Source organism: Crinia signifera, chromosome 2 (assembly GCF_055691185.1).
Source record: "Crinia signifera chromosome 2, ASM5569118v1, whole genome shotgun sequence".
Classification (NCBI taxonomy): Eukaryota; Metazoa; Chordata; class Amphibia; order Anura; family Myobatrachidae; genus Crinia; species Crinia signifera.
Window position 1 is genome coordinate 189,483,578 of NC_139218.1, and position 17,967 is coordinate 189,501,544.

A 17,967-nucleotide genomic window follows, 5' to 3' on the forward strand; every position below is an offset into this window, starting at 1 on the left:
TGATGCGCCATCTCTGCACAGACCGTCACTATATCCTCTTGAAATACTGACACTAATAGTTGCCCGGACGTCACATTATCAGTGGCTATACCACACACAGCCTGGCAGCCATTGATGATGATGACCATTTCAGGCTGTGTGGGTACCCCACACAGCCAGATACGGTATTCGTAATCATCATTAATTGCTGCCAGTCTGTGTACCCGTACTAGCAGGATATATCATCATTTTGTGGGGATACAGTGTGTTTCACAATTTTTTTATTTCCTTCCTTTCAAATCAAGGGGGTAACGTCAGCGTATCTAAATAATTTGGGGTAAAAGGTAAATTTCCCTGACCACTGTAATAGAGGAAGTTTACTCTTTTTGTCTTTTTTTTATTTTTATTATTTTTTTATTTTAGTATGCTCCCTAATTGTAAGGTACAATTAGTAAAGACTGCAATAATTGAATTATGGAATACATAGTTCAGACGATCAGGCCCAGCTCAAGTGCATTATGGCTCTCAATACCACACAATACTGGTCCCTAGATGTAACTCGTGCAGGGAGAATTAGATTTGGGTGGGGTTTTACTTCAAAGTGAGATCTATATTGCAGTGTAAAAATAAAGCAGCCAGTATTTACCCTGCACAGAAACAAAATAACTCACCCAAATGTAACTCTCTCTGCACAAATTGCATCTGCCCCACCTCCACTGCAGTGCACATGGTTTTCTTTTTTTTTTCACATCTGTACCTCTTACTATTGTAATATTTACACATGAAATTATGTTTTGGACTAATGCTTTACCTGTGCCCCAAAGCTGCATTATTTATGGACTCAATGTTTTGTCTATTTAGGATCCAACATTGGTGGTAGGATCAGGATTGGCCATGGAGGAGATGATATTTGAAGTAGCAGACACACACTTATTTTTTAATGATCTGGAGGTGAGCATTTAATTGAACTATGGTTCCACATATAGTAACGATTCTCTGATAACTTTTTCAACTTTGAAACCTGCTAATACAGAGTAGCAATATGGCAGACAAGAAATATTGTCTTTTATAGAAGTATTGCAATTTAGAATACACATGTGCCATAGAAACGGAAGGAAAGGAAACTGCCTTGTAATGCATAGTTTCTCCTTTCCATTGGATTACAGCAACATGATGGGACATGTACGCCACAAGCTCTCTGAAGTACTGTGTGGATTAGTTTACAACACCATGCCTCCTCAGTAATGGATGATGGAGGAGAACATGTGAACCTTTCTGCACAGTACCCAGATCAAATGACAACAAGGACAATTTACCACACCTATAAGTGATTGTTTTAAGCATTGTAAATCACTAATAATTTATTCCAGAGTTTCCCAAACTTTGTCATTGTGGTCCAGGTTTTAAGGATATACATGCTTGAGAACAGGTGGCTTAATGTAACCCTGGTCAATTTGATGTAACCATCTGGATTCGAGAATGGATATTCTTAAATCCTGGACTGTGATGGCATAGTTTGGGAGACTGTTTGTTTTATTCCTCTGATATTTATGTGTACGGAGATGTTATGTGTACGGAGATGTTAATACAGTAGGAAGTAATTTGTTTGATGCTGTTCCATATTCATAGGAGTGTGATCAGGTTCATGTGGAAGATGTGGCATCTGATGACAATGGACAAGATTTAAGGTATGTGTGTTTGCTTTTATGACTCCACAATTAAAAATACATTTTTCCATAAATGATTTTGGGGTGTAATGCTTAGACAGCATGGGGACATTTTTTTTTCAGGGAAATGTAAAGGTGTGTAGACACTAATGATATCGCTCACGGAGCAAATTGCATAATGTCAGAGAACCTGGGCAAATGTTAGAATGCCTATAGATTGAATGATATCGTTCAGTGACATCACCTGGCCCCTGCTCAGAACATATTGAAGATATAATCATAATTTTACGGCATGTTCAGACAACGGAGTGGGGTGTAGTTAATAATCCGTGGGAGCGTGCATTAACCATATAGTGCGTACACACTAGACAACATTGTGTACATCCTTTAAAAGATATCTGGTGTACCCACCTTTTTAGAAGCACAGTGTATAATACATTTAGCACAATATTACTTATGAGCTTGTTGGGCGGCACGGATGGTGTAATGGTTAGCATTACTGCCTCACCGCACTGAGGTCATGGGTTCAATTCCCACCATGGCTCTAACTGCAGAGTTTGTATATTCTCCCCATACTTGCGTCGGTTTCCTCCAGTTACTCTGGTTTTTCCCAAAATCCAAAAATATACTGGTAGGCTAATTGGCTCCCAACAAAATTATCCCTAGAATGTCTGTGTGCGTGTACATGTGGTAGGGAATATAGATTGTAAGCTCCACTTGGGCAGGGACTGATGTGAATCTTCAACTATACTCTGTAAAGCGCTGCGTAATATGTGTGCGCTATATAAGAAACTGCTAGTAAATAAAGAAATTGTTCCAAAACTTTACTTTCAACACCAATGCATAATTATTTTGTTCTCAAAATGTTAATGACCTGCTCTGAAAAGCTAAAGCTGGGCATACATTATACAATTATTTGTTTTCGGCTATCTGACTGATTTGGAATGAAAATCTGGTCATTTATATGATGACAATTGAATATTTGCTCCCATGCACTACAAAATAGTTAAATCTGTGATTTAATTTAATACATTGCCAGATTTTCATTGTAACCAGTCAGATTGGAAAGATTGGCAGACAGTTTTACATTTAACCCAAAATAAATATACATGCAGTAAATGTATGTAAGGCAAACCAATATCTAACTATATTGAATACAACTGCACTTCAACAGCATTTTGGAAAAAATGTGTTCAGTCGTCTTGCTTAACTTATTGTAACCAACACTAAATGCATTTTTCTGTGTCTAGTAAAAAGCTTTGGATACAACGGAAAATCCTATATTTCCGCTACAAAAGCTGCATATCTCCTTATTATAGTTCCTTTAGAACTGGGGTAGCCAACCCTAGTCCTCGAGAGCTACCAACATGTTTTGCAGGTCTCCTCACAGAATAACAAGTGAGCTAATTAGCTCCATCTGTGTATCTTTTAAAATGTGTCAGTGATTAATGAGTGCAGCTGTGCAGCAGCTAGGTTGTCTGGAAAATGTGAACTGTTGGTAGCTCTCGAGGGCTAGGGTTGTCTACCACTGCTTTAGAATATCCTGGTGCTCTGGGTAGATGTATGAAGCAGTGATAAGGGAGGAGAAGTGATAAATTGCCTGGTACTTTATCACGGCCAATCAGCTGTTACTTAACAGTCAGGAGCTGATTGGTCAGTGATGAATTACTAGGCAATTTATCACTTCTCCTCCCTTATCACTGCTTCATACATCTACCCCTATGGGTGATATCTTATTAGCCCTGGTAATTTGGCCGGTAAAATAGGCCTCAAATTGGATACAGTTATGATGTCAATTGGTCATTCAATGTATCCGTGTTCGGGTGAAAACCCATGGGATCAGAGATAAGTGCACTATCCCAAGTGTTATCGTGGGTCTTTGCAGCTTCTTGTCAGGGATTATGCACAAGAAGCACAATACGCAATAACTATCGGGGCTAATCGAATAGACCCTGGTGACCCTATTAGCAGAGGTGAAATACCACCTCTAATAGGATAACCCCCTAAAATGTAGGAGTTGTAGTGGAGCTCCTGACACATACCCCTTTTACACCGCCGAAAAATCCGGGTCAGCGGCGGGTCAGACCCGGATCTTCGGCGGTGTAAATCCCTAACGCCGTGTCCCTTTACACGGGACTTCTACCCAGGTCCTGACCTGGGTAGAACACGGCTAGGACCTGGGTAGAGGGCGGTGTAAATGGGAACGCTGGCTCCCATTTACATTAATGGGGAACGTCCAACCTGCGGACCGCAGCGTCCGCAGGTTGGACGGATTGTCAGTCTGACACTGACAGCCGGCGCTGCTGTCTGCTATACTCTGCAGACAGCAGCAGCGGCGGGGGAGGGAGGTGAACGGATGCCTGTGTGCGGCATCCATTCACCTCCTGTCCAATGGCGGGGGGTGCGCGCGGGGATTGGGGGCAGCTTACCTTAGTGCTGGGCTGCCCCCAGCAGCGTTCCGGGTACGGCGGCGTCGATCGGCGCTTGAAGATGACATCGCGCTGTCATCTTCAAACGCCGGGGAGGGGGGTGCGGGCATTTAAGCCCGTCCGGTGTAAATGCCTCTAAACGCCGGGTCGCACCCGGCTTCAACCAGGGTCCAAAAAGCCGGGTGCGACCCAGCGTTTTGGTCTAAAAGGGGTAACACTTACATTTATTCTCTGGAACAATAATAAATGTCATTGTTTTTTGTTATTCTCATAGCTGCTTCTACACAGTGGTTCTTAACCGGGGAAGACTTGCTATTAAGTTCAGAGATGCATTGAAACATTCCTGTAAGAGGATGGGTTTTATCACAGGGATAAAATCAGACACGGAGGGAGAACTGTGTCCTAGGGATCTGTACCCCCATGTACCGCAACACTACCCTGATTACATGCAGGAAAATATACCATCATTAGTGGAATTTTCTACATAATCGTGATTATGTGGATTTAGTGGAAATGCTAGCCTACAATGTATTTATTTTAGGTTTCTAAATTATGCAACCTAATAAAGTATCATGAAAAATATGGTACTTGTGTAGTTTCATGGCGGCACTTCCCTGCAGATCGCGTCGTATGCAAATATCACATGCAATTTGCATACGGTTTGATACGCGATGCTATTTAGCACACCCCTCCACTATCCACGTCACCCCTAAGCGTGGCGAGTGGACACGGTACGCGTCCTCGCGACCTGTTCATACCCCCACTATCCACGTCGGCGTGGAGTTGATTTTATAAAGTGTGGTCAGCCACCGAGGCCGAAGCGTGGCGAGCGGACCCGTAGAACTATCCCGAAGCGTAGCGAGCCCAGCGAGGGGACACTGATTACTGGACGTGTATTCCGCGTCCGCCCATCAGGCTTTGGGCTCATTTTACGTGGCCACACTTCGGGCTCGTGGCTCTCTGCACTCGCCACAACTCCACACCGACGTGGATAGTGGGGGTATGAACAGGTCGAGAGGACGCGTACTGCGTTTGCCACGCTGGCGTGGATAGTGGAGGTGTTCTAAATCCAATCGCAGATCAAATCGTATACAAATATCGCATGCAATTTGCAGAAGATTTGCATGCGATCCGCTGGGAAGTGCCATGAGAAATTACACAAGTACCAAAAATGATTTACAGTAAAAAAGTGAGCATACTTGTAAGTGTCAGAACATAACAAAACCTTTTAAAGAAAACAAATATGGACCACAGCTGTATTGTAGACATTTTAAGTTCTAATAAGACATTTATACATCAATTATTTGTTTTTTTGTTTATAGCACACACATTACTATTTATAACATTGTTGTGCACATATATAAAAGCAATTACAAATATATATATATATATATATATATATATATATATATATTACAAATGTTTTAGTTCGCAAATTTTGTAGATACATAGTACTGTGCTTTTAGGGGACCCATGTGGAAAATGAATGAGAAACTTTAATACATAGAACATTTTGTGTGATGCATCTGGGATGGTTGGTTTTGTGCATGAATAGCATAGATACGAAGAAAAACTGTGTAAGTTTAATGCTACTGTGCTCATATTAGGGAAAACAGTAGAAATGAAGGTGAGTTTTCCTGTGAAATGGGCCACTTACATGTCTTGGAGCCTTGGTTCTCAAGCTTGGTCCTCAAGGCTGTTCATTCTAGGGCACAATTGACTTAATTGACCTAAATACGTTTGAATATATCATCTGCGCACAAGCATGGATATCACTAAAACCTGGACTGTTGGGGTGTGCCTTGAGGACCAGATATGGAACCACGGTCTTAGTGCATGTAGTCAGTTCAGTAGTATGTGGAGAATAAGCTAACTTCCTCTGACTGTGGCTTCCTTATTGGCAACACTGCTGCCGCAACTTTGTCACTTCTCTGCATATGTGTGTGTATGCATGCATACATACATACATGAATGAAAACTGTGTATCCTTAGCAGTACAGATAGGGCAGCACTCCTCTCAAAGTGATTTATAAATCCATTATTGCTCAAATGAGCCACCAGTTTGAGGCAGTCGTCGAATCCGTTTCGGCATACTCTGCCTTTTGTCTAGACTGACACTGTGTGTGGGTCAGTCTGGACAAAGGCAAAGTATGCCGAAACGGATTCGTCGACTGCCACATATCGAAGTACACAGCCATAATGTGGATGGGTGAATATATTGTGTCCCACTTTCTATGTGCTGCAAATATTGACTATTGAATTGCCTCAAACTGGTGGCTCATTTGAGCAATAAGGGATTTATAAATCACTTTGAGAGAGGAGTGCCGCCCTATTTGTACCGCTAACCCAATCAGATTACAAAAAAATTATAGCATTTGATTGGATGTTATGAGAAAAAAGTCATTTTAGAATCTTAGTACATCTACCCCTAAGATCTTCTGTACTGCTACCTTTATATTAAGTTCACCACTAAGTTTGGGCCAGGCCACCTTTTACACAGTTATGTGTACACTTTATTTGCATCAAGATCTGCTCAGTTCACATACAGTAGCTGCATAATGTCACCACTTCATAAATAATGGGAAAATGCACAGAAGGGAAACCAGTCGTTTTGATGGTACTGGCAAGTTCTACTATGACTGTTGATTAGTAAACTTTAAATGCAAGTAGGCATTTTGCCTATTTATATACTTTAATGTTCTCTTTTCTCTGATTTCTAGTAACTACAGCTTCACTACAGATGGATTTAATGGGACAGCAGGAAACCGTAATCACAGTGCTACCACTGGAGTCCAGGGTGGTATGGACTGGATGAGAAAGTTGGCGTTTCGGTATCGTAAAGTAATTGAGGTGTATGAGAAATACAAGAGCAATGTTAGTGGTGAGTAATCCGATTATGGTACTGCATAAATTATTTAAAAAATGTATCTTCTCTCTGCAATATCCGTATACATTTTTGAATGGTGCCACTTAACAGATGTCAGTGCAGGACATGTTTATTATTGTATTCATATTATTTTGCATAAATAATTAAAAATGCTCTTCAATGAAGTGAATAACACTTTCTTGTTTTTAACTCGAAAAGTAGGAAACAATGCTGGTTGGTACAACTGATACTATAATTACTAGAAATACTCGTTAAAAGCCTGTCTAAATGACCACTTAGAGATTGGAGGTAGGAGCAGATAGTGACTGTCTTCACAGCTCCCTCTATCCATATACAGGAAGTTTAAAACTTATATCATTTTGGTTTCACTTTCTATTAAGGAATAATTTGTTCCGGTGAGTGGCCTCTAGTGGTCCCTGGCGGAACTTCACCTCAAAAATGGGAGGATTTAGCATTTTAAATTTATTGAAAATATTGCAGTACTAGTAAGCCTAGTCGATGCAAAAGCTTTGAAAACTAGTCTGCTTCCTTGTGATTGCCTTTGTTTGTGCATGTGTGAGAGATGTAGTTTCACTCTCTGCCAACAGATGGCAGCGTTTCGGGGACACACAAACGGACACTAGATCACTCAATTCCCACAAACAATCTAATAAGTCTGTTTTCTTCACTTCTCCATGGCAGCCATTACTCTGTGTTAGGTAGGCTGAATACACGCCTAAAGATATATCTGGAGATAAATTGATCTGCATATATATCTCCAGAAGGATCAGGTAGCATGTTCTGCATACACACTGCTTGATCAGTAGTGATTGTCCACCCAATTGCACGGTCAATCACCGTTGTACGGGCGATCTGCTGCACAATCCTAACTGCTATTGGCTCTGCAACACAGCCTATGCAATATGTCTGAACGACCTCATTCACATACATATTGCTGGTAGACACTGGTGGACGGACCTATATGGGTTAATCTGTATGGACAAAAGTATTTGTACCATTGTATAAACAGGGCCTGTAATGACTTTGTATTCAAATATATACACAGATGTAGCCACGCTCATTGTTGCCCGCTGCTCATGCCCATTTGTTCCAAATTCGATTTAAACGCATGCTCATGGTGCTAGGATAGAGGTAATTGCCTCAAGAATCACACGTGGCAATTGACACCACAACGATGAATGTTTTTTGCAGTTATACCCGTTTTTAGTATTCTTGAAAGGCTTTGTGGCAATGTGCAAATTTCTGCTATAAGCATTTATAATGTCTGACATTGATGTTGAGCGAGAAGACCCGGCTCTCAATCGCTTATCCAAAAGTTGCTCGATCGGGTTGAGGTCAAGGCTCTGTGAGAGTCAAATTCAACCACATCTAACTTCTCAAATTATAGGTATTAGTCAGCGTGGATTGCTAATCTCAGAAGTTGCTGCTTTCTCCAAGTAGATAGCCGCCATCCAGACAGAAAGTCGCCCATTGCAAACTTGCGAATGGATCGCTAATCGCTATATACTTTAAATTCCCAAACCATTAAAAGGATTGGTACTTGTGTACATTCACAGCTCCCACGATGTGCATCGTACAGGGAAAAATTGCATCGCGTTGATAGTGGGGGTGGTACAGTGTGAAAAATGACATTTGGGGTGCATTTTACATCATTTCAACTCGTGTCCATAATTTCTGTGAAAAATGACATCGCATTGCATGCGATCTTTACCAAAAATGCATAAAAACATGGGAAAATCGCATGCCACTACATATGGCATGCGATTTTACAATCTGTGCAAATCTGAGGCTTCCACTAATCTGTAAGGGCTCGATGTGGACGTCAGAGGAAAATCCTAGAAATGCCTGGGTACACCTGTGGTTTTTGTGACACTGCCATAAAACGTCAGGTTTCCGCCTCCCACCACCAGCTTCCTGTCCGTTATTCTGCGAGGAGATTGCGATTTCAATCCATGTGCATTTTGTGTCGCTATTCACCTTGTGCATACGTTAGGCATATGCAGTTGTTCAATCACTTGAATTGAGAAATCACTGATCCCCACTAATCCATACATAAATAAAGCCCAATGTTTTGCTTTCTACACTAGAGTACAGTGCTGTTGGAAGCATAGCACTGTTCAAAATGTCTTATGCTGGCCACACATCAGACCAACTTTCCTCCAACCATCCAACTAGTTGCTCGGATGGAATAAAAATATGGTACTGGATGGGAGCTCACAAACCCAGGAAAATGGACAAAAACATTCAGTCAAATTGTTTAAATCAAACAGGTTCAACTACAGTACTGTGTCTGAGCAACAGTTTTTGTCCTTTTTCAGATGTTAGGAGCAAATTTCTGAAGTAAATATTACATTTGCTCCCATCCAGTACCATATTTTTATTCCATCCCAGCAACTAGTTGGATGGTTGGAGGAAAGTTGGTCTGATGTGTGGCCAGCATTAGTATGCTGAATCATTAAGATTGGGCTATGGACCTTATTCAGGGCAGTTCACAAAGGCCGTTCGTTCGCAATGGGAGTGATGTAGTGTTACAGAGCAGGGTGTGTTCAAGCACTGCGAATAGTCGATCGCTGGGTGCACGCACCCAGGGCAGTCCATTAGCATATGTGAACGCCCAGCATGCTAATGAGGCCGTGACGTGGGTGCGGTGATGTCAGCTGTCCTCCCACTTCCTTCTGAACGTGCACGCATATGTAAGGGTGCCTCAGAGCACCCTTACATATGTATGCACGTTCCACGTCATTCGATGGTTGCCGGCCATCGAATGATGTGGGTGTTCCCTTGCAGACTGCAAATGGATGTTTATGTAAAACATGCGTACCCAGCATAACCCATTCTCATGATTGAGACAGGTGCTTCGAAACAGACCACCCACCTAGTGCATATAGCCTATCTACTCCTCTTAATGTTTTACGGTGGACGAGCTTACCTCCGTCTGGTGGGAAGCACTATGTAGCGTCACTAGTTGCACATTATACTTACACAGCAATAGGAACTATATACACAATATTTTCAAAGAACAAGTTGACTAAGCAAGAACCTGCACTGATACAGGTCAAGGGTCATTAGTGCTGTCATGCACAGTGAAAGGAGCTGCTATTGCCCCTATCCTTCCCTGCAAGTATACACCTTTGTGTCGGTGGATTCTGATCCTCTCCTTAAACAGCTGGTCAGTTGGTAAACCCTTACTAGGGGTGCTGTGAATTGGTAGTTGCAACTGGCATAATTTGGTTACCAGGTGTCTGCAAAGATTGGCACAACAAGAAGCTTACTAAGCACATATAAATGTACAGTATGCTGCTTTTTTGCCAATAGATTTGTATTGCTTTTTAGCAAACAAATAAAGATAACAGAAAATGGCAAGGAAGGAAATACATGTCATGTTCAGTACACAAGAATGATCATGTCTGATGTATAATTATACAATACAATCATTTCAAACATTAAGGTAGAATTGTTATATTAGAGTCTGAGTTTTAACCAGGAGAGCAGAAAAAACAGATTCACTGTAACTCTATAGAGGATTGACAATACTTCTCCCTGTACTTGCCCCATCGGAACCACTTCATATGGATCAAGATGCGTTTTTTGTGGTGGTTGTGCAAATTATGTAATTACTTATAATCAGCCCTTGAATCAATTACAATATGGTGCAGCTTTAAGCTGGGTACATGCCAGCCGATATATCTGCTGTTCAATTGAACAGTCAGTATATCATTAGACCATTGGTCAGTTTGTACCAGCAATATGTCTGTGAACAATGTAGTTTAGACATATCGCGTTATCTGTGCAGCACACAGTGCCGTGTGTACAGGTGGTGCGCTGATCGCCTGCACATCCACATGAGGAGCCGGCTGTGATTGAAAGCTCAACTGGGCGTTGCATGTAGATCAGTCTGTAGATATATCTACTCGTGTGTACCCAGCAATGTGGTCAGGGATTGAACGTTTGTATCCATAGAAAATTAGCTTTATATGCTGCACAGTAATGCATTGGCAGAAAAAATCAGTAGAACTAGTATTCCGTTAGCAGATGCTGTTTCTATAAAAGAAACAACAAAACCGCTACAAGACAAAAGATTGTAGAGCGCTTCACAGACCAGATGAGTTTTTAGATATGTGATTTCGACATTTTGAAATTATGCGAAACTTTGTGTATGGTGTAAGGCCTCTTTACATGTAATAACTAGTAGCAAGATTCCCTCTCTTGTTCTTTTCACCGTCAAGGTTACTCGAACTCTGTTCCCTTCTATTCTCTCTCAGGGACTGACTACGCAAATACATTCATGTGGTACAGGACCACTGAGTATTGCTCTTGCTTTAGGTTTTACATGTTAGCAGCTGTGTCCCTTACAGGGCTGGTTTAAGGCTTCTTGTCTGCCTAGGGGAAAATGTAACCTCTACCTACTACCCCCCCCCCCCCTTATACTGCTACCAATACCCACTTTCCAACCCCTTAAGGCAGTGGTTCCCAAACTATTTTGAGTCACGACACCCCTGAGTTTCAGAATTTTTTTCATGGCACCCCTAGGGTTATCTCTCATTAATAAAATTAGAAAAATATATGACTATTTTGTTTATATCTTGTCCTTTTTGTGTCAGTTATGTGAAAATGGACAGGGTTCACTTTTGTTTGTCCAAACTTTGCCTATTTGACCATAAATATTTTGAATTGGTTGTGGACCACCAATCCAGGGCACCCAAGCAAGTCCCCCAAGGCACCCCTGCCTAACATTTCATATTGGCAGGGAGGCTCCCAAAAATTGGGTGGGCCTCCCTTTGCCACCAACAACAGAGTACAAGGAGGGGGCAGCAAAGTAGGGAAGTATGCCTTTAAGGGAAAGTATGGAGGTGAGGTCTTAGAAGTTCCACATTACCCACCTGCATTAAGTACAACAAGGATCCTCATAGATAGGCAGACATGGTGGCGCCCCTCCATGTCCTGGCACCATAGGCAGCGGCCTAATGGTAGAGCTGGCCCTGCTTACACACTCCACACCGAGTGTGATGGCTGCTAAAAGGGGGTGTGGTTTTGCAGGCGGGGAATGGCTTCACGTGGTTAATCCTCCTTTCCCTGTTTTTGGGTACTGTGTTTTTAAGCTTTGTTTATATATACACTTTAAAAGCACAGCCTGAAAGCGGCTTTATACAAATTTTGGAATAATTGTGTACATGAACCATCAAGAAGCAAAGCTGTCATTATCTAAGTCTCTCTCTGAAAATTCTGTGTTTTGGATATGGGAGTCCTGTACTAATGGCAGTAATGGAATCAAACCTTATCCTGTGTGTATTCTGGTCATTGGTTCAACATAGAAAGAGTTCAACATTGATCCTGAAGCCAACCCTTCTACCCCTAAGCCATTAGGTGCTGTGGAGAGGTAAGTCCTTATAGAGACACCTTATGATTGAGCTATCTGAATAGTGTAGTGATAGGTCTTTATCTCCTTTAACTAGTGCTGGGGTAGCCAACCCTTGTCCTCGAGAGCTACCAACAGTGCATGTTTTGCAGGTCTCCTCACAGAATCACAAGTGAGCTTATTAGCTCCATCTGTGGATCTTTTAAAATGTCAATGATTAATGAGTGCAGCTGCGCAGCAGCTAGATTGTCTGGAAAATGTGAACTGTTGGTAGCTCTCGAGGGCGAGGGTTGGCTACCACTGACCTAGTGGGGGAATTTACTAAAGGAAATGTGTAAAAAAAAAAAATAGGTGTATTTGTATCAAGAAATACACTTATTTTTGACATTTACTATCCCGAAAATACGGCAATTCGTATTGATGTGCTATCAATACGAATACGAATTGGCGTATTTTCGGGATAGTAAATGTCAAAAATAAGTGTATTTCTGGATACAAATACACCTATTTTTTACAAATTTCCTTTAGTAAATTTCCCCCAGTGTGTCTAAAGCTGCTGGGAAGAAGAGTACTTCCAAGACTAGGAATATATCAAAGAACTGTCTTTCATGTGATCAGATCTTTTTTTGCTGGAAAGAAAAATGTTTGCAAGGACTGCAATGTATCTGCTGAGGTGCAACCAGTCAACCTTCAGCAGCTCATGGATTGGAGTAGTCATTTGTGACTAAAGAGGAATTAAAAGGCATGCAAGGGGTTAAGAGAACTAGATCTGAGACTAGTGTGGACTTTGAATATGATTCTGAATCCCCCTTGTTATATGGTGAAGAGTCTGAGTCTGAGTTGGAAGCTGGGGAAATCCCAGAAAGACAGATAGTTTAATTTGGAAACAGTAGATAGTCTTCTTAAATATATCTATAAATCTATGGACAGAAGTGGCTGAAGAGAATGATTGCTTGTTTGAAGATAGATCGGTCAATTCCAGAGTGTTCCCGGTACATAAGGTTCTTAAAGATTTGATTTCTTCTCAATGGCAGAATATAGATAAGAAATTTAGTAGCTTTAAAAGAATAGAGCATGTGTTTCCGACTAAAGATGAACTTTTTGAAAAATGGTGTGCAATACCTAAAGGTGACACAGCTGTTGTATCTAGATCAACCATTCTGCTGAATGATGGTGCTAATCTGAGAGATAGCATGGACAGAAAAATGGAAGGCGCTTTAAAGAAGCAACATGGCTCTTCAGCAGTTTCACTTAAAGCAGGGGTGGCTATTGCATCTTCCTCTAGAACTTTGAGATTATGGGAGACTTCTGTGCAATCAGATATAGAAGAGAAGGTGTCAAAACCTTTCCTGTTAAAAGACCTTAATATTATGATGAAGGCTATTGATTTTTTTTGTGAAACCTCTTTGGATGTTATAGAGCATGCTGCCAAATCAATCGCTGCTGGAGTGTCAGCTCGTCGAGCAGTTTGGCTTCGTAGTTGGTCGGCTGATGTGAGCTCTAAAAAAATCAATTATTGTCACTGTCATATGAAGGCTCTATGCTGTATGGAAGTAAACTCGAATCTTTGATTCAAAGGATGTCAGCCAGGTTGCCACAAGATAAGAAATCAAGATTTAGAGGACAGTCTACTAAACAACATTTTAAAGAGGCGAAGAGCTATAGGCCGGGAAGACAGTACAATAGAGCATCCACTAACTAGACTAGACAGTCTACTCGCCAATTTAATCGAAGAGGGTATCCTAGAATCTGACAATCACAGCGAGATGAGGGACCTCTCGGTTGGAGGAAGACTACGAAAGTTTGTGAGCCATTGGCAAGATTCCATACAGGACAAATGGATTCTTTCAATTGACCGTTTCCCTGTAAAAAAGATTTGTACAAACAAGAGATCCTCTGAGGTCAGAAGAATTGGAAGCCTTTCATCAAATAGTGTTCGATATGATGGAATATGGCGCAGTGGAACATGTACCATTTAAAGAAAGAAAAAGGGTTTTTTATTCCAAGATGTTCCTGGCAAAGAAGGCTACCGGTGGATACAGAGTGATCCTGGACCTCCGAGATCTGAACAAGTGTCTGAAGGTGAAAAAGTTCCACATGGAGACACTAAAGTTTATTCGGTACTTCTGTAGTTTCATGGCGCCGTGCTACTTCCGGGTTCTACGCTCGCCACGAAATATGTCAAAAAAAGTAACTTAACTCCATGCCAACATGGATAGTTCATACCCCCACTATCCATGTTGGCATGGAGTTGATTTTAAATAGTGTGGCGAGCCACCGAGCCCGCAGCGTGGGCGAGCGAAGCGAGCCCCGCAAGGGGACTCAGACGCACGTGGCGCCGTGAAACTACAGAAGTACTGTTTATTCTATTGGGAGTCAGGCAAGGCGACTTCATCGCCTCAATAGATTTAAAAGACTCCTACTTCCATGTTCCCATATACAAAAGGGACCGAAGATTTCTGAGGCTATGTGTGCTAGATAATATGCAATTTACATGTCTCCCATTTGGCATCTCCGCATCCCAGAGTCTCTTTACAAAGGTTCTTGCAGGTCTCATAGCTCATTCGAGATTGCTGGGCCTAGCGATCTGGTCCTTTCTGGACGACCTGTTGGTTTGCGGAAGATCAAGGAAGACTGTAGAGAACGCTTTAGACATCACAATCTCCACTCTAGAGTCTCACGGTTGGTTGATCAACAGCAGTCATCTAGTTCCTTGCCAGAATCTACTTATTCTAGGAGTCATTATAGATCCAGTAGATTACATAATCTATCTGTCAGAGGAAAGATGCGACAGAATTCAACTATTAGCCTAACTAATTCAAGGTCAAAAGAATACTGCATTGCGTCAAGTTCTTCAGTTGGTGGGGATCTTAATATCCACCATAGAAGTTGTACCCTGGGCAAGGTGGAGGATGAGAGACCTCCAAGGAGATGTTCTGAAGTTTATAAAGGACCACACAGAATAAAGGGCCCTACATACGCAGAGATGTGTGCCAGAGATACAGAACGGGAGATTCAGCACAAGAGATTTCACTCTTGTGGCTCATTTCAGACAATGAGCCACATACAGAGAAATTTGTGTCAAAGATTCAAATTGGGAGATTTCAAATCTGTCACGACTGTCACAGCCGCGCATGCCATCAAACTGCACTGTGTGTGTGTATGTATGTATGTATGTGTGTGCAGTACGGATGGTTTAATGGTTAGCTATACTGCCTCACTGGCATCCTTATGGTTTGCAGCTTTTATTGTATTTGGGAAATGCTATGTGTGAATAAAAGAAAAATGGAACATTTCTGGCATGCAAACATACTGTATGTCACTGAGGTAGTGAAGACCTGTATTATGTGGCGTGCGTCACACAGATTCCACCTTGCTGTAGACTAAAAACCATTTCATTCTGCTTCTAACATACTTATGGGCTTATGTCACCACAGGCAGAGGGCCGCCAATAACAGCTCATTAGCACTAATTCAGAATGACATCAATGCTAGAGATCATTAGAACTATCCAAGATATTACGTTGGTGGTATAGTGATATTCTCCCCCCAAACATTGGTGGCACAGTGGAAAAAAAATATATACTTACTTACTCCGGAGTCCAGCATCGCGTCATCAGGAGGGGCGGCGGTCTCCGGCGGTGTGACGTCATTGGCTCGGCGGTGGTCTCTGGCGGTGCCTGATGTCGTCGGGATCAGCGGTGGTGTCCACTGTCCTCTCAGTTGCAGTGGCGGCGTTCAGCGAGGCTTCAGCCGCTCAGAACAGCCCTGCTCATCTGCCTGCGGCCACACATGCGGGAGATGAGCAGGAGCATTCTGAGCGACTGCTCTGAATTGTACAGCCCGTCCGTTCTGAATTTTTGCCAGATTCAGAACGGTGGGTGCGCGCGCGCATGTAAATCACTGTGTGGGCTATATACACAGCGATTTACAGGCATTTTCTGAGTGATTTGGTAAAATCGCTCAGAAAATGCATGAAAATTGTGGTGTGTGGAGCCCATTAGTTCTACTTTGTATTCTAAGTCAAAGAGCAAGGAATTTGACAGATGCAAGCACCTCAGGATGGGGAGCAGTTCTAGGTCAGCAAAATGGTCAAGGCGTCTGGTCACAATTGGAGCAATGAATGTTATCCAACCACAGGGAGATGCACGCAATAAGAATGGCGATTTTTCCATTTAAAAAATTATCCTTGCAGGAACCCATCTGAGAGTCCAATCAGACAAAACTGCAGTGGTGGCATACTTAAACCGGCAAGGAGGGACCAAAATGGCCCCACAGTTCCGTTAGCACCAAAGCCATCTTAGATGGCAACCACTACCACTTTTACATGTCTCCTGTTGAGCATGGCATCATTCAGGTGACAAAAACAAAAATACACTATACAAGCGCTATCAAAAAATTCCCTTTACAATCAAACTGATGGTCCCCTGCAGCGTTTTTAAAAGGAATGCTCAATCCTGGAGAATAGCAAATATAACAAACGACGTATAAAAACTGCGCTGAGGACAACCTTTAAATAATTACATTTATTATCTATATATTTATCACTGGCCAATGAACATTTAAAAAGTATTAGTAGTTGTGATACATAGACATAAACACCCAAAAAAATAATACACAATATTAAGTCGTACGACTTATAATCGCATCGCATGCCATACACCCGATGCACAGCAATGCGATGCGATTTTAAATTGTATAAGCCCCCTATACGATTTTTAATTGTATAAGCACCCTAATGGGGGCTTGCAATGTTAAATGCACACCCACGCCACCCCCACTATGAACGCCAACCCGAAGCATGGCGAGGGGCGGCGGTACGCGCCCTCCGACCTTTTCATACCCCCACTATCCACGTCGCCGTGGAGTTGATTTTATATAGTGTGGCGAGCAGACGCGTATTACTTTACATGTATTCCGCGTGGCTCGCCACGCTTCAGGCTCGGTGGCTCGCTGCGCTCCCCGCCGACGTGGATAGTGGAGGACGCGTACCACCGCCCCTCGCGGGCTCGCTGCACTCGCCAAGCTTCGGGTTGGAGTTGATAGTGGGGGTGCTGTTGGAGGTGCTTTTAACATAGTAAGCACCCATTACGTTTATTTATTTTATAGGGGGCACTTTTAACATTTAAAAACCGATTAGGGTGCTTATACAATTTTAAATCGCATACCATTGTATATGCGATACAATGGCATACAATGCGATGGTATACAATTTCAAATTGTATAGCATCGCCTGCCATCGCGCAACATCGCATACCATCGTATGCCTTATGGTCTGCCTTATGGTCTGCGATGCGATGGGCGCCGTGCTAGTACACAAGTACCAAAAACAATAATCAATAGTTTGCAACTGTGGTGTTAAAATGCCTTATTAGGTTTTAGTAGTCCATTTCTTTTTACTTTGTTTTTAGTAAAAAGCATGCATATTAGGAGTTAGCATGTTTAAAAATTTTTTTTTTTTTTTTTTAAAAAGAATGTGTAACGTTACCAGTCCTGATGTGTCTGGCCAGACAAAATAAGGTCCCTCTCTCAGGTCCTGTTTATTAGCATCCCCATATTTGATGTATTCAGTTGCAAACTGCACAGGACTGCTTTGCAGGCTGTGAATAGCTCCTTTAGTGTTTAGCCAGGTACCTATGAGAGCCTCCTT

The 17,967-nt window shown here is 42.1% G+C and overlaps 1 protein-coding gene across 4 annotated transcripts in view; it reads left to right on the plus strand.

The window, feature by feature from the left end:
- EYA3 (EYA transcriptional coactivator and phosphatase 3) overlaps positions 1–17,967 on the plus strand; it is a 95,808-nt gene that overhangs the window by 61,581 nt on the left and 16,260 nt on the right. For all 4 annotated transcript variants that reach the window (XM_083173419.1, XM_083173418.1, XM_083173420.1 and 1 more), the window contains 3 exons: positions 841–930; positions 1,609–1,667; positions 6,796–6,956. In XM_083173419.1, coding sequence (XP_083029545.1) covers positions 841–930; positions 1,609–1,667; positions 6,796–6,956 — 310 coding nt within the window. The remainder of the gene's footprint in view (positions 1–840; positions 931–1,608; positions 1,668–6,795; positions 6,957–17,967) is intronic.